This window comes from Pterocles gutturalis, unplaced genomic scaffold (assembly GCF_000699245.1).
Source record: "Pterocles gutturalis isolate BGI_N339 unplaced genomic scaffold, ASM69924v1 scaffold20401, whole genome shotgun sequence".
NCBI lineage: Eukaryota > Metazoa > Chordata > Aves > Pterocliformes > Pteroclidae > Pterocles > Pterocles gutturalis.
Genome location: NW_010100884.1, coordinates 14192 through 32747, shown reverse-complemented (window position 1 = coordinate 32747; position 18556 = coordinate 14192). Strand labels below are relative to the sequence as shown.

The 18556-nt window shown below is 38.7% G+C and overlaps 1 protein-coding gene across 1 annotated transcript; it reads left to right on the top strand.

Annotated features, from left to right (window-relative positions):
* Positions 1-528: 528 nt before the first annotated feature.
* ADRA1B (adrenoceptor alpha 1B) lies at positions 529-18239 on the top strand. The gene is given in 3 exon segments (XM_010081502.1): positions 529-1381; positions 1384-1488; positions 17677-18239. Coding segments are annotated over 3 exon segments (1521 nt in total).
* Positions 18240-18556: the final 317 nt, after the last annotated feature.

Genomic DNA, 18556 nt, shown 5'->3' with positions numbered 1-18556 from the left:
AATTTTAACTTGAGCGGCATTGCCCTCTAGCGTGTGACGGGGCCGGGCGCTGATGTCACCAGAGCAGGCAGCGCCAGCACAGGCAGCCAGCTCGTGCAGAGCTGCCTAAATGCTGACAAACCCTTCTTGGATATGCATGTCACCGCAGCTAGACAGGGGCATCCTTCCAGCAGAACCACAAATGCACAAGGGAAAAGAGTAAACCTGTCTTTTATTTCAGGGGCGTCATGATCGTAACAGCTGCTTTCAAGCTCCAGCCAAGACTTCTGCCTGCTAATTTCTGTTTAAACGACTTCGTATGAGAAATTAAGCAAGTTTGAACAGCCTATTATTTCTGACAGGCTTCAGAGGACTTCACGCTGTGCAAGTTTTACGTGCTTACAGCTGACAGCTCGCTGTGGAGATGAGCTCTCTATCTAAAGCTGGCTGGGGCTTTGCAGCAACTTCTTGGGTAGAGAGATAACTTTCAACTGAACTCAAACCATCTGTGTGTCGTGCAAGGGATCGAACCATAACTTGCTATGGAGGATGTTTTTCAAGATGAATACCTACCTTGGCAATAAATCCAATGCATCACTACCTGGATATTTGAAAGTGTCTGCACTAAATAATGGCAATATTTCTGCAAACAGCTCAAATGAGACAGCAAGCAATCTGGATTCACCTGCCTTGGATATCAGCAGGGCGATAATTGTGGGGCTTATCCTAGGTGCCTTTATACTCTTTGCTATTATAGGTAATATCTTGGTAATTCTCTCTGTTGCTTGCAATAGACATTTAAGAATCCCTACAAACTATTTCATAATTAACCTCGCAATAGCAGATTTGTTGCTGAGTTTCACTGTCCTTCCATTCTCTGCTACACTGGAAATCCTTGGCTACTGGGTTTTGGGGAGGATATTTTGTGATATCTGGGCAGCAGTTGATGTGCTATGCTGTACAGCTTCTATTTTAAGTCTATGTGCAATTTCTATAGATAGATATATAGGGGTACGTTATTCTCTCCAGTATCCAACTTTGGTAACAAGGAAAAGAGCAATTTTAGCTCTTCTAAGTGTCTGGGTCCTTTCCATGGTGATTTCTATTGGGCCTCTTTTGGGCTGGAAAGAACCAGCACCCAAGGACGACAAAGAGTGCCGCATCACTGAAGAACCATTCTATGCTTTGTTTTCTTCCTTGGGGTCGTTTTACATTCCTTTAATCGTCATCCTTGTGATGTACTGTCGGGTCTACATAGTGGCAAAAAGGACTACTAAAAACCTGGAAGCTGGCGTTATGAAAGAAATGTCCAACTCCAAGGAGCTGACTTTACGGATTCATTACAGGAACATTCATGAGGACACACTAAACAGCACCAAATCCAAGGGTCACAATCCCAGGAATGTTTTTTTAAATTCTCTAGAGAAAAGAAGGCAGCCAAGACATTGGGAATTGTGGTTGGCATGTTTATCTTGTGCTGGCTACCCTTCTTCATTGTTCTGCCACTAGGTAAGTTGGCAATCAAGGAATTGTGAGGGGAGGGAGAGGAAGAGGGTTAATTGTTTACTACAAAAAGATCGTAGAAAAAAATCAGATGAATGATAAGTAGCTATCATTTTGAGAACTGCAGCGAACAGATGAAAGGAAGGGGAGTGAAAGTAATTTACTTCTGATGTTGTTTTTTTCAAAGAGTAATGCTAAAACTTTGTAAAGTGTGCAGAATGCAGAAAGTCTGCTCATCTGGTGGGGCAGATGTCAAATCAGGGGACAATATCTTCAGAGTTTATATATTAAATAAGGTCTTTGCTTGAATTTAATTGGGTTTCAGAAAGATTTTTATAGGATGCTGTAACAAAAATTCTACACAAGAACACAAAGAGAGTTTCAGCACTGAAATGTACTTTTAGTTTACTGTTAGATATTCGGACTACAATACAGTAGAACTTCTGGCATTATTAAGTGTCTTAAATGGAAACAAAACTGATCTAACAATGAGGTGCAAAGCAAAAGCTTTCAGAAGCTGACAAATTTCTAGTTCTCAGTTCAAATGTCACTGATCAAATCCCAAAAGCAAATATTCAAAGTACACTGAGCCCCACAGAAAAGTTGTCGTTGGTTTCAGTAGGTCTTATTTCAGGCATTTCGGGAGATTGCCATAGGAGCTTCTGGCAGCCACTGTGTTCACTTTCAGCTTTAAAATATTATTAAAGCATTTGATGTAGACTTAACACATTGCTCTGTGTTCCAAAGTCCTTGTGAAATTTGCTTGTATTGTCTTTAATACTAGCACTACCTCTGAAGTGGAATATCTCAAGACATTGAATTACTAAACTCTCAAAATATCTGTCCAAAATTCATTTCTCTAAGACACAATCTGGCAGCCTAAATATGGAAAGAGGTGGGGAAAGGAAAGGGAGAAAAAGCCTTTATTAATGTTCTGAATTTGTGTTTACTTAGTTACCCTACCAAAACATTTCTAATTGAGTGGTAAGTGAATATTTTTAGATACTGTTGTAGAAAACTAAACTGAGTTCAGCAGCCTGATCCTGGTGAAGTGTTAGAAAATTATAATTTCAGTGAAAGTGCAATGTCATTTAGACTGGAATCTTTACTGCAAGACAACTACTGAAACTATTGCAGGGCAACTTTATAATCTCTAGCTTATTGTATCATAAACTTAGAAATCTTTACGATTCAAGATCTGCATAAAGCTGATGTTAAGGATGTGAAAAATTCAAACAGAAGGAAAATGGTGAGCAAAGTTCTCTTTGAGTACTGACGTTTAAGTCCTTGTGCTGGCTCTTAAAGAAAGTTTATAACATGGAGCAAGTATCAACTATTGCAAAAATACATACCTGTGGACAGAAATACATTTTCCCTTTATGGTACCAGTAGCAGTACCAGATATGTAGCTCATGATCATGTGGTAAAGCAGATTCCCTTCTTGATTTTGAAATATGGAAAGAACTTTTGAGAAAAAAAGCAAATGTGAATGCAGTAGAGCACATCCTTAGCTAGCAGAAGCCAGTATAGCCACTGATGCTGTTCAACGAACACAGATGCAGACCAGTCCATTAAAAACATTGTGGTCACAGAGCAAAAGCAATGTGAGAAACAATTAAGTTTCTTGAAAGACTATCAGTTTTCCCTTTGAGAAGTTATTTCAAAAGTCCTGGTCTTTCCTGGGAGGTGTAATGAGTTGTTGCTTAAGACAACTGAGTGCAGAATCTATTGCTTGTCACCATACGATTTTATCTCTCGTGTAAATTGTGTCCAAGGCACCAGTGAGGTGACAGGCTGGGAGCCTCCACCACAGCACACTGTGTACTGGCAGAGGTGCTGGGTGGGCTGAAAGACTAAACCCGCTGCTGTGGGCTCTGACCCAACACAGACTGTATCCCCCAATACACTCACTTCAGCACTGTGAGCCCTTGGTGCCCCACAGAGCTGAGGTTCAGAAAGAGTTGCCATTGTGTCAGTTAGAAGAGTGAAAAAATCAGCATCTTGGCATTGCAGAATAGACTGCTGGCTCTCCTGTCCTCTGTCTAGAAATCCTTTCAGGGGCCCAACTCTTAACTGACAGCCTTTAGTCTAAGAAAGGGGGGAAAACGGTATACATAGTATCCAATGTAGTATCCAAATGCATTTAAATAGTTGGTACTTTCTCTTCGTTTTGCTGACTAGGAATAGGGCTAGTTTTGTTTCTTGTTCCTGATCTCTTTTTTTTTTATTTATTCAGCACACTCCAGAACCTTGTACTTTTCATCTCTGTGTATCAGTGCAAAGTTAATTAATTATTGTAGTCATGACTAATGCATTGCTCATTAAAACAAGTGGGGGAAAGACCTTTTCCTGACATGCATAATGCAGCCATTCTTAATTGGAAGAGAGCACAGAGCAGTGAAGAAAGACTTCTTAAGGAGCTTGCTGTGTGCTGCATTCTTCGTACCTTCGTACCAGAAATCTTTTGCTTTGTGTCTTGAAGTCACAAAATTAAATTAAATGCTATTAAGAGCCCTTACAAAAAGCACACAAAGCTATGAAATCATTTTCAGTGATAGGCAAGCTGTAGAATCCAAAAGGTACTGATGATTTACAAAACTCTCCATTGGTGCCCTGGGCTGCTATAATCACAACCCATTTGCTCAGCAGTGCAGGACTGCAAACTACAGTACCTTTTCTGCTACTGAGTCCAGACTAGATCCTAACCTTCACTATACTAGAAGGAGAGGCTTCTTCCATACCCTGTATTTTTCACACCATTAACCCAAACCACACCCTCACATCTGCATCTTTACTAATTTTTTTTGCTCCCTGTTTCACTCAGTTATACCATGACTGTGCAGAATGGCGTTAGCAGAGCAGCTGTGGATTTCTGAGAATCCAACCACAAAACATTTGACAAGTCAGTAAACGTTATTTTGGCAACACCCCAAATCCATGTCAAACAAAAACTGCTTATATGTAGAGGAGTTTCCTTCATGTTAAAAGTGTTGTCAGCTCTTCTACTAGTTTCCTAGACAAAATTATAATTTTTTCACTCTGGCATTTCCATATATTCCACAGCTACCCATTTTGATATCCCAGACAAAGGATTATTGCATCAGGTGGCAGATCCATACTGGGAACTGATGTGGTGCTGAAAGCAGGGATATTGCTTGAACAAGTGTTCCACAGCAAAGGAAAAGAAATAATATTAACACTTACAGAGTGTTTTTCAAGCAGGAATCAAAAGGCAGAGGAAAGCCCTCTGACAGCTACAGGGAGGAATTACAGCACTGACACCATGATGTACTGAGAATCATGAAACGATCAGCATGAAGAATGACCCACAGTCTCTTTTTGTAGGACTCAACCATGCTGCTGTTAGTGTTAAGCACCTGATGATGAAGCAAAACTGGTATCAAAGAAAATAATGTGAGAAATTTGTTTTTATTCCAGTAGCTACCAGATATTCTTTTCACATAGCAATAGCGTGATAGAATATCCTTGTTGTGTGCATTCATAAACGCTCCATGGCTTTATAACAGTTGTCTTGCCACTCAAAATTATTTGTTGTACAGCATAAAAAAGAAAATTAAGACATACATGTCTTTGAGACAAGTTCTTGTGCCATAAATTCAGTGACTCAGCTTTGAAGAGTAAGTAACTTGCCTCTTTAAAATAAATGTTTCTTTTCTTCCCCCTAATGAAAATCCTTTCTTAGGCCTCAGAACTTTATTAAATATGCATTGCTGAAAAATGCTGAGTAAAATAGATTATTTTTATCTAAAAGATAAGAGCCCTGCAGAACTAAGGTAACACTCATTAAAACTCCCTCCTTTAAACAAAGGAATATCCGATTTTATGCCAATACCTTTATCAAAGAAATTAATCCAAAATGAAGGATCACATGTTTCCCCCTGGCTACTAGGTAAAAATTTAGTCTCATCCCTCTTAATTGAGATACCAGAGCGGGGTTGCAAGTCTTCCCCCAGACACATACACACACACATGCACACTCTCTCTCACTCACTCTCCCCTCACAAAGGGAAAACTCACCACCCCCAGTACTTTAACCAAAGCACATTAACTTCCTGAGTCTATTGCTTAGCTCCAGAGAAGATCAGCAGAGCTTCCCAGTTCAGAGCCTACCTCCCCCTGCTCCCACAAAACTTGTGATCGTATCCACTGCAGTCAGAAACAAAGTTCTTGTAACTTAACTGGCAGTGGGATAAGGTCCCAAGAGCCTCATAAAGAAGATACAACTGTTTTGACTATCCTTAAATATTAAGCTTTTGAAACCTCTCTATAAAATAATAAAAAAGAATGTAAAAATATACTGCATGCTACAGGTCAGCCAATACAAAATTATTCTTAAAATAAAATGTTATTCAAGTACAGTATGTAGATTTATTGTACGTCAGGCCAACCTCTGCATCTCTGCACTAAGAATACCAAATCAGGTCACTTAGTTTCCCATGGGAAACACTTAAAGTCATTAGGTCCAGTGCCATCAGTGCTGCTGGGTTCTGCTTTCTGCAAGACTTTAGGCGTGGTTTATCTCTATATTTGATGCCCTCAAGTTAATAGTTACACTGAATTTGGACAAATTAATCATATATGTGGCAATCTGACCCTCTGCCCACTTGCAGATCAATCTTTGGTACAACGTTCAATTGCACAGGTGACAGAAGGAACCCGCTCCTCCTATTTTCTAGCCAATACCTGTAAACTAAACATCATAAGGGCATTTCTTGACCAGTACAGCATGTTTTGTTACACGTGGAGGACTAGATTATTTCAAGATGATTCATTTTACTACTAAGATAGCCTCCCTTAAGCTCTGGTTTAAGCCTTTTTGTTTGCAAAGGATGCCAATTACTAGTTACTTACAGAGCTCTGTTTTTTAGAAGAAAGTTGTTTGTTATCAAAGCAGACAAAACTGCACAAATTCTGAAGGACTGGATACTTCCTATGTAGGCTTTTGATTTGCAAGTCAGAGGAACAAAGGGAAATCTTAAAGTGTACAGTCTTACAAAAGCAAATACGGAAAGCAATACAGAAAAACTTGAACACAAAGAGACCGACTCATGGTGATTATTCAGCATCAGTGATGGCAGCAACTCCTGTCTCAGGTGATCAGAAAGCTCCAAGGAGAACAAAAATTCAGCAGCAATAGGAAATCTCAAGACTATTGAAAACAAAGACAGGAGAGAAGTGATAATTTCAGAGGAAACACTTCTTATAGCATCCAGCAAGGCAGTGGACATAAGGTCTTTATGCCAAAGGCACTTGCAAACACATGTGCTCAGGTTGGTAGTCATGATGGAAGCACTGAGTGAAGTTATACACATGCATATGGTCCGAAAGCGTTGAGGCCGTACCTCAGGATCTCAGCTGCGTGTTCTTTAGTGTACCTATCTGTGAAATACAGACATGAACAAAAAGTGATGAGTTGTTTAGTGTCTTCACTAAAGTCCTCCTCCATAGCCCATTGAAAGATTATGAGCGATTTTGATGGTCTTTCAAGTGAAACCTAGAAACTGAAAAGCAATAACCATCCGTATCTAAGTAACAAAAGAGAAAAAATATAATGCAAGTTCATACAATAGTGCCGTAGCTGTGTTATTCAATTCCATGCTAGAGTCCTATTATTTACCAATGATGTCCAAGACAGATCACCTCAGTTATAAGTCAGAAGCAAGAAGAGGAGAAAAAGACACCAAAGCAGGCCCAGTAATTGAAGATATTTAAGTATAATAAATGAAATGTCAGCAGACTTAGATTAGCTTTTCTAGACTCTCTTAATCAACTAATCCTTTGCAAAACAAGCATAAGCTTGGCCCGTATCCTTTCTAGTTAGCAAGCTGCAAGTCTGTAACTCTTTTGGACAAAATAATAATAACAATAATATCATGTTTCTGTCTCTCTCTACTGTCACTTTTAGAGTACCAAACAACATTCTTACTAAGATTGATCTTGATTTTATCATATTTATGTGAGGGCAACACAATTTAAACACAGGTGAATTCTCTCCATGGTGTAAATCATCGTAGCTACTCTGGACTGAAATGTGGTAGACTAGCATACACACAGATATATAGGGTTTGTTTCAAAAATATAAGTGCTTGATGGAATTTTTCCATATCTCATGTATTTTCCATGTCTTGTATCTCTATATTTAGTTATTCAAGATATAGTCAGAATTTTTACTAATATGACAACTATGAAGGAGGCATGAAAAACCTTAATCCTGCTTTTTTTATTGTTCTTTTTTAAACTACAGATTTCCTCTTTCATTTCTTTCTGGGCTGGGCAAATAAAGCTCCTATCTGTCTTTTCTATTGCTCTTCTAAATACCAAATGGTCTGTTGTATCGTAAGTAAGTTTTTTAAATAATTTTAAATTCTCATTGCTTTAAGCATCAACACCACCTTTTGTATGATGATGTATGAGGGACAGTCACGGACTGCAGACCAGAACAGGATCTTTGGAAATGATAGATTACCTCTTAAATTCTGCCTATCAATCAGAGACAATCTCACCATGCCAGGAGAGCCAATGTTAGTAGCTCTGTGGTTTAAATATGTAGGCACCATCCCTTTAAAAATGCAAATATAGCTACTCCGCTTTGCAATTGCTTGTAATATAAGAAGGTGTAGCAACTCTGGGTTTTAGTAAAAAGATCTGATCCTTATCTGTACTACAACTACCATCAGCAAAGCTTCAAGGGAGGTAAGGTCCTGTTTCATTTTGGCCATTGTAGATAAGTCTCTATTTTTGGAGCCCTTAAAAGGCTCTCAAATTTGAGCCACTGTGAATGAAGTTCATGCAGGTCTCATAGAAGTGATTAGTTTATCTGAAATATGAGGCAGCCTCTGTCAGAGATAGATAGTGTGGATGACAAGAAATTGTGAATTTTAATTGAATAGATAAGAAAATAGAAACAATAACCTTTCTCAGCCTACGAGACCGCAAGGAAAATGTTTTCCTTTGGCTTTGCTCTTACTCATGAGCGCATCCATAGGGGGAAGTACTCTTTATGGTCAGATCCTGCATTTGTGTATGTCTGCTAATTTAACTTCCCTGCTTAAGAAGCTGTCCACACAGGATCAGGCCTTAGATTGGTATTCTAGTAGTTACTGAGTTTAGTTAACACCAATAATGTATTGGTTTGCAGACATTTGTTTCCCTGTTTGAATGGGATGGAGGAATGAGTATAAACCACTTCCACCCTGTCAGGAGAGTTAGTGGAGATTTCTGTGTGACTTCCTTGACTCAACTAGAAAACAGGGAAATGAAAGACTCAAGGGCTGAGGACTGGCTGAGTGATACCTTCATCACCCCTCATAAGTGTTTGCTCACTGCAGGGCCAGAAGGCTCCAGCAAAGAGAATACTGCAACTACTATAGGTAGTCAGTTCTAGGACATAAATTCCTCACAACCAGGACATTTTTCTTAATAGCTGGCCTAGATCCTTGGACATATACATACCATACCTACTAATACAATGAACAGTGAGAAGTGCTGCACTTGAAACAGCATCGTATTTGTATTTCTGTTTCTCCCACATTACCTTCTGCAACATCATTGTCCAGTCAGTTATTCTTTAGTTGATATTTCTCCTTCCTCAACAGCAAAGTGCTTCCCCCCCAGCACATGCACACAAGTTACCCACAAGCACAGCAGAGCAGCTCTGCAGCATGTTGGTGACTGCAGGGTTACTGCGATTGCTATTGCATCCCCCAGCCTGGCAGCCCTGGCATTGCTGGGATATGCACCCCAAGGCATCTCAAAAAGGGTTTTGAACAATATGCTCAAAAGCCATAACGAAATGCTAGCCATCATTACTGGTTTGTAGTAGTTATAATTTAACCATCTTTTCTTTCATTTTCTTGATTGAATTTTATTCTGTTGATCTTGGATGTTGTTCCTATTTCTCAAGATCTTTTTTCTCAGTTTTCCTAACCCTCTTCTCCAGAAAGCCTGCAGCCCCTCCCGGCTTGATCAACTCTTAATTTTATAACCATACTCTTTATTTCATTCTCTACTGTTTGTAAACTGTGGGGTTTTTTCCTATATTAAAGAAGTCCAGGGAAATATAAACAAACACTGAATGCTGGAAGGAAAGAAATCAGGAGCTTTAGAAATCCAATTAGCTTTAAAACCTTGGCATGCTGACTTGGCTAAGCATGTGGTTAAAACGACCACAGAAAGCTTAAATAAAAAACTAACACATCCTTTCCACATTCTCTGAACTCATAACAACTCTAGCCAGAGGCAGCTTATCACTTTTACAGGGAGAATTTTACTAGCTATACACATGGAGCATTTGAGCTTTCCCTGTTCATTAGGGAGTCGATGTTACTCAGACATTAGCAGCTACCAGTAGTTAGTTACTGCTGCAGTAGGAATCACAGAGTGAACTGCACGGGAGAAGCGAAGGTTCCCAGCCAGGCCATGAGCAGCTATCTACTGCCTGGCACTGGGAAACTCACTGATCATGTTACAAATCTGATCAAGTCACTTTTCACAGGAAGGCTGAGTTCCATCATAAAACAAATTTATTGCAAAACAAGATGCATTTTTGCAAAAGTTGTCTTGTTTAGAACAGATTAGGAGACAGGGTTTGATATTGTTGAAGCTTCCTGTTTTTCATGTTTCAGAACTCATTTGTTATCATTTTGTATTTTGCAATGCTTTCCATCATAACAGCAATTCTTAAAACATTGGAATTTTCTCTTGTGAAGAATGTTGAACAGTTCAGATTTAACCCAGTCAGAATTCTGTACTAGAACTGAAAAATTTTCTCCTCTGAATGAAGGAGGATATGTTTGCCTTCCAAGGTTATCTTAACTATTTAAATCTTAACAAACTTTACAACAAAACTTCCAAACAATTATTACCAATTCTCTAACTATTTCTATAATATGGTATTCAAATAAGGAGGTGGTTTTCTCTCCAGAATACCCCCACTCAGTGTTTCAAGTTTTGAAACATTTCATTTTCTACTTGTTACGGATAAAGGCAAGTAGTTTCAAATTCTATGGCTTTTCTTTAATGTTAAGACAATGACAAAAATCTGTGCAGTGAAGCTCTCCTTCTACCCCATTATTATCTCAAAACATATTTTATTGTAACTAGTTTGCTATTACTGGAATATCAACTGACACACAGTGAAGTACTTAACTCCAGACCATTTTGTTTCAATAAAAACAAACGTTGTATTTGTTCCAGTAAAAAGGAACATACACTCACCCTCATCTAAGCAAAACTGGATTTAGAAGATTTTGAAATGTGATTTTTTTTTAATGGGCAGAAAACGTAGCACCTGATAACCCACAGAGACTTCTTCTACTTAAATCTAGGAAATTCACAGTAATCCTTCCCAACTGTTATCTAATCTAAGTATCAAATACTTTATTCTGAATAGAACTGATAATTCTATGAGTAAATTAGATAATTAGATATTTAAGTGATATCAAATACACATCTTATTAAAAATAGATGTTTAATAAATAGAAAGTCAATTATCACAACATAAAGTGATTAGAAAAGAGATTAGCAGTTGGAGTTAAAAACTAAATAAGGCATAAGGAGAGTAGAAATAAATATTTAAAAATTAAGAGGAAGAAAGTAAATAAGTCATTGGAAAGTGAACATGCCTAGATTAAAAAAAAAAAAAAAAAAAAGCAGATATATTAAAGAGAAGGTAGAAAGTAAAGGAGAATGTGGTTAATTTTAGATTAAAAATCATTAATAATTTAAAATTTTCCTCCCACTGGATACAAATAATAACTATATGGCATTCTTGAAAATACACACACAGAATACCCTCTCCCATAAAGATGACTCACACAAACATTAACATGGGATGTAAAACTATTCAAATGGCCCTATCAGAGGGAAGCAGCAGCATACTGGGCGGTATAACAGGAATGGAGCCAGTGGATGGAGTGAAGAGGTCATGCCCTTTTTCTCAACAGTCATTAGACTGCGTCTGCAGCACTGCATCCACACAGGTGAAGACAACGATAAACTGGAGTGAGTCCAATAGAGGCAACCAAAGTGACCACAAGGCTGGAACACATTTTGTGAGGACAGGGTAAAGGAACAGGGTTTCTTCAGCCTGGAGGAGGGAAGGCTTCAGGGGAGGGGGTCTGGACAAGAGACCCCATAATATCCCTTCCCACTGCAATAATTCTATAATTCTATTAAGTTCTTGGCTTTCAGTCCCATCACGTATAAATATATGTATATATTCCTTGCATGAAGGATGAAGGGAGGAAATACAACCACACAATGGAACACAGTGATATTTCACAAAGACTGCCGTCACAAACAACTGTTGGTCACTTATACATAGTTGTTTATTTCCTCTGTGTGTCTGGAAGCAGCACACAGAACAGAACAGCGCAGAGATATCAAAGGCAATTTCAAAATTTTTGGCTTATAAACACTATTTTACATGTTCTTTTTGAGATTTAAACTCCAGATGATCACTATAGTATCTGATCACCTTGCATGTGCATACAACTGGAGTAGCAAGTCTTCTCCCTTCTCCTTGAAAGTAGTTTGGGAGGGTTTGTTTGGGTGGTTGGCTGCATTGGCAAGTCTAATTTTGATGCTGAGTTCTTTCTTTCGTAAAGTGGAAATGGAAACTCAAACATGTCCTGCATATTACACTTTTGTTGAGAAGCTTGCCAACTCTTACATTAAGGATCCTTAAATAGAAGGTCTTAACTTTCCCATCCTCCTTTCTCTATGAATACAGTGGTCAGTTGTGAGAGGTAGCAAAGGAGAAGCTATTTAGGTGGAAGAAAAATAACAGAGCAGGAAAGAATATGAGAACTGTGTGTGTGTGTGCGCGCGTGCACATATGTGCCTGCTTGGGTTTATGTGCATGTGTGTGTCTCTCTCCTCTGCAGAGGGTTACACCAAAACCACCTTCAGTGAAGAGTTTTCCTTAGTAAAGAGTTTTGGGATTAAGCCAGTCCAGAAGATTTGCCTGCTGCCCCTCCTCCTACTTTAAGGACCCTTCTAAAAGTCCAGTGAAGTCCTTACAAGACTTTACAAAGGCTTTCAGAGTTCCACTGAGTCCAGTGGACTCTGAATTTTAATGTCTCAGTGATGTTCTGGCCAGATATTCTGCAGAACATGTGAAGACAATTAATATGGCAAATTATTTCCCACAGCGTTCCCTAATTTCATTGAGGGTGCTTTACTTACTTTCTGTGTAATAAAGCATTCATTACAAAGAACTAGTCAGACCCTAGATAAAATTAACTTTTAGTAAATAAAATACTTCTTAATTCCTTTTTATGGTGTTTCCGGTTGCTCAGTGTATTTCCAAGCTGAATGGCTCTGTCAAGTCTGGTGAGCAGGGTCAAAAAACAATCAAAACTGATCAAGCTGATTGAGTTTCTCAAATATTTCCTGTTCTCCATTTGTGCTGGACACAGACTTTACAAAAACTTCCTTGGTGTCAAAGGTGCAATCAGAGGTAAGATTGTGGTGCTATGTTTAATAAATCACAGGGTTTAGCACAGAAAAATAAAAGAGAATAGAAAATATACATTCTCTGAGAGTGAAACTGTTAAACATGAAGCATCAGGAGAGAAGTCAGTTTGAGTAGGGAAATCACCCTGGCTTCCCCCCGCACAAATAAATCACTGAGGAGATAGTCACACGCAAAATTTTCCAGCCATTTTGAAAAGCAATCTAAATCAGTACAGGGAAATATTTAATCTGTTTATCAGACTGTGATGGGAAAGTAGTTGGAGATTAGGGGAGGAAAAATCAGTCTGATGTTTAGGGAGTGTTTCTAGTAGGCTTAGCTTTATCACTTTATTAAGGTACCAAAATAGCCTGCAGTTGTTTGTGCCTGACAGGTTACTTCTGAAGTAATGCATGTGTGCAGCTCAATAAAAGGTATTGCTGTTAATTCCAAGAACAAGGTAGGGAATAGGGTAATGTTAAAAATATACAAGCTGATCAAAATATTTTTTGTATCTTTATATAGTGAAAGGCAGTGGAGCTTTGCATTAACAGTCACCAAACTAAACTGTATTTAGAAGTACATGGCACATGTAGCAACATCCATCTAAACCACCTTCTGGATAATAAAGAACAGCTTTTCTCCTCTCTCTGTAGAAAACTCAGGCTGGGATTGCACCCAGTGAGGAGGGACTGAACACAAAAACTCAGAAACTTCACAAAACCCTGAAGAGAATAAGTGCCCAAATAAGTATCTGTCTCAGACATTCCATTTTTCTAACAGTTAATCCTCAACCTAAATAACGGATATATTTACCAAGGGGATCCAAGACTACAGTGTCAGTGGGATTCCAGTACTGCAAATGTAAAACTCTGCTGGGCTGCCAAAACTTAAGCCATAAAGTATTCCTGATGAACACAGTTGTATTCTGGAGAGTTAATCAGACAAAGAAGGACTAGAAGGGATCTGAAGAGGTCATTTAGGGCATCCTCCAACCCAAAGGCAGGATCAGCTATACATAAATCAGTAGATGCGTGTCTACTCTGTTTTTAAGAGCCTCCAGGGTTGGATTTTTACACCCTTCTTAGGCAATATGTTCCAGAATTTTCTTATCTTGGAAGACAAAAAGTGTTTCCCAATCCATAATCTCAGTTTGTCTTGTTGCAATTCAAATCACTGTGCTTCATACATTTGCCACTGTTGACATGGAAAACAATTTAATTTCCTTCTTCTTTAAGGGTAACTTTTTTGTTTTTAAAGATGAATTGTCATGTCTCTCCTAAGTCCTTCTTCCTTCACCATGATGAAAGTTGTCTTACAAAACTACTGCATTTCAGAGCATCTGTGGCTTTTGGTGGTGGGCAATCCCTTCATTAGCCATGGATGGAGCCAGGAAGGGTAGAGGAGCTAAGAAGAATTCTATCTGGTTTTAATACATCAGTCTGAAATAAGAGCAATTAACATACCAGTCTATAAATCAAATTATTATTTATCAAATTAATATTCCTTGTTCAGAAAAGCATATTTACTCACCTTCTTGTGAAAACTTCATCTACCAGTTTCTGTATAATTTAAGAGTCAAGCAACACATGCAATGTGCTGTTTGCAGAAACAGGAAAAAGTGGAAAATTAAATAGTGTTTAATGATTCGTGTTTCCATTAACTCCTTGACACTTATTCCTGAATTTCTTCGTTTCAAAACTTTTCTACTATTGCAGATAAATGCTGACCTTTATTTTTAAATCACACCACCGCATAGCTTTCCAAACAGATCTATTTCCAGATTTTCTGTTAATGACTCAGCTAGGGTCATGATGGTTTTTAAATGATTGATGGGGGCTCACTGATTTTTCTAGAATCAGGCCTGAACACAAGGTGTTTCTGTCAGGCAGGGTTGCTATGAGGAAATTCTCTGCTCTTTTGTGTTACTGCCCTTTAAAATAAAAGAGCTTTGAAAATGCTTTTTGCAGCTGATGAAAATGGCCTGCTGTCATTTCTTTCAAATGGCATTTGAAAAACAGATTTTTACGAAAGATAAGCATAAGCTCCTTACCTTTTTTCCTTAAGGAACACATACTTCTTGAAGCAGTTTACAAAGATTAGCTTTTTTCCAGCACTGAGGTTTTTGCCCTTTTCCCTACTTGATCTCATAGTCTTTACTGTACATGGTTATATTTGGTTCATGTGCAATATAGATTACACAAGCACAACTTATTTATCTGCATTGGTTCCCAGTATTCTTCTCTATAGCTCAGCTAATTTTATTTGTCCTTAGGGAATTTAATAAAATTTCTCAGTAAACTTCTTTTCTTTTTTTTTTTATTTTATTGAAAAGTATACCATAGCATTTACTCTGTCCATATTTAACCTGCCTAAAAATATTTAAATCTGGAAGAGGAATGTCCTGTAGATTTTCAACTGTTACAGTATGAGAAAGGCAAACCAAGTGATCTGAGAAAATTCACCACTGCTCATTCAACATTCACACCATAAGAAAAAATGGGAGATCTTCAGCCACTTCACAAGGGTTACTGGGCTTTATGACCCGAAAAGCATTTATATTTTAAAGGAGCTCCAGAAAACAATTTAAGACATACATCAGTATGAGCTCCAAAAGTTCCTTGTTGTACATAATAATGCTTTTTACTTGTTTTGTAAAGTCACAAAGCTTCTCTTTTCCCTAAACTGAAGGGGAAACATTAGCAATTATTATTTACAAAACAAACCCTGAAAGGGCTTGCAGCTGTGCACATGGGAGATTTTGGAGCATCATCCTCATCTTGGCTTCAGTTATAAACTTAGATCAACTTTTCCTAAAGCTTTATAAGAATTTGACACCTATTTAACAGCTTATTCCATAGAATTGCATGAACTGTCACTGAATCTTTCATCAGAGTATGTAAATTGCAAGACAGAGATTCAAGTGCTTGCATTGATTTATCTGTTGGAAATTTTCCAAATACAATGGAAATTCTCCAAATACAATTCATAGTTTCTCTGACCTTAGACATGTTGTACTCTGTACTTTCTGCTGTAGCAATCAGGACAGATGCAGGATGTCCATCAAATGGACAAGAGAGGCATTGGTCAAACCCTGCAAATCATTAGCGGGTTCAACAAAAGAGTCTTGCACATGGAGTGAAAGTCAGTAAAGTGCAGGAGTCATGAAAGAAATACTATGAACTCTGTAATTTAAAACCTCATTTTAACCTTAAGGGCTAGCATGTTGGCTTATCTCCGAGGCAACAGGTAGATCTAGTGCTAGCTGGCAACATCTCAAAACACTGCCAGGGAAAAAATCGATTATTCTGGATTCACTGGATCTTTCCTGACTTCTGTTTCCCAAGTGTGGGGGAAAAAGCGTGTCTCCAGGTAGCTGATGCTATCTCAGCACCTTATTTTCTCTTTTAAGCCAGCTCTGGGACTAGCTGACACACTGGGGAGGGCAGTAGATGTATGAAGAATGACACATTTACCTCCCTTTGGCTTTCTTTTGAGCTAAGGAGAGTCAGACCCCTATACTCAGCACCAGGCCAGCACTGTCATGTCATCTAGATAAACAGCGGTATCTGCTGCAAGAGCTATTTACCCAAGAAGCTACAAAGTGCTTTTGCATAGTTTTGAGGCCCAAGCCATGGCCTCTACATTGCTCCGAGATGTGAAATATGCCTAGAATCATATCCCTGCCCACTAAGGCATCCTGACAGTCACAACAGACTCAGCTGCTTTCACAGCCCACAGAATCTGAAACCACTCCATTGTGCAATGTCGCTCCTCTCAGAGATGTGACATTCAGGCTTGAGTGTCACCTTCTATTTGAAAAATGCTTCAAATCTAACTCCAGTTCCTGACACACGCATTCTCTCCTGAATCCCCATTCTGATTACTTGAGCAAGACACAAAGGTGTTTTCCCAGATGGATAACTGTTGAATGCCTCTTTTGCTTTAAAAATGTCATACATTCTTTTATAAAGCCCCATTTGCTAAATTTAGCTGATCAATTGCATGTTTTTAATACTATAAGTACATTAAATGGACTTCATAGTATGAGTTTTTCATTTGGGCAACCTCTTTAGGGAAATTATTTGGTTGTGAATGGAAGAGAAAATATTCATAAAATAACTTCTTTGTTTCGGTTACACCGTTTTCACGAATGCCTGAGATATAGGAAGTACCACAATTAACTCCAAGTTTCAAGAGGTTTGTGCTATTATAATAATCTAGATAAATGGGTGATGTTTAGGAGCTGCCAGAGAATGTATTAGAAGTTATAAGGTATGTCTGAATGCCCTCCTTCCAAGAAGCCTGGGAATGGTTAGATCATTTTCTTCAAAAATGACATTCAAAAGCTCTTTAAAGAAAGCACAACCCTATTCCATGCATGCATTGTGCAGCAGCTTGGACAGTGGAGGTTTGATCTTTCAATAGATGTTAGTCCTGTAGATGTGCACATACAAACACAAGGACTACTTTTTATTTTTTAATTCTACATTAATTACGTGATCCTTTAGCTTTCAGATGGCGGAAAGTATTTCCTTATTAGCTTTAAAAATAACAAAAATAACATTTTATTACCAGAAGACCAAAAATGAAAGCAACATGCATTAAAGATTTTTAATAAACAGATTCTAATAGTAATCTGATGAGACATTTACCCTTCCTAAAGGCAGGCAAACCAATTCTCTCAGATATTGTTTCTGCTTCTTTCTTCTGGACAGGATCTCTGTTTTCAGCTCTGAAGCCCCCTGAAACGATCTTCAAGGTGATTTTTTGGCTTGGCTACTTTAACAGCTGCTTGAATCCAATCATCTACCCTTGCTCAAGCAAAGAGTTCAAGAGGGCTTTTATACAGATCTTAAAATGCCAGTGCCACCGTCGAAAGCAGTTGGGGTGGTGGGCCTACAGCTACAGAAACTGGAATCGGTGCTCCTTTGAACACCCTAGGAGGGACTCTCTGGAAGACAGCGGGAGTTTCCTAAGTGGCAGTCAGAGGACATTATCTTCAGCATCTCCCAGCCCTGGCTACCTGAGCAAAATCACTCACCCACATATGGAGATGTGCACAGTCCAGGAATGGAAAAACTCCAGCTCTTTCCTGAGCCCCTTACAGGAAGGCAGCAGACAAAAGGACCCATGTCAGTTCTTTACCTTCAATCTCTTAACAGAGCGCAATGGACATGTTCCTGCCAGCAGCCAGGCTTCCAGCAATGGGGACCATGAGGCCATCTGTGACACACTGAATGGCAAAATAGACTGTAGAGCAAACAGGATGTTGGAATGAGCAGATTTTGAACAGTCTGTTCTCTTTGTACACTGACCTGTTTGACATTTAGTCCAGGTGAAGAAACGGACCTTTGCACAGTTTCTAAGTATAACACTAGAAGGAAGCCAGATTTGTCTCACAAGAGCAACAAAGTGTAGGGGCTAATGATATTCCCAGTTAATTGCCAGTGAGGCTACTGAAGCAAGAACAGAATGCAGGGAAGGCACCGCATAAACCCAGGGAAGCGCACATCCAATTATTTAGCTGTTGTCGAAGTGCTGTGGAACAGCCAAACACACATGTATATAGAAAGGATATATAAATATGGGGGTGGG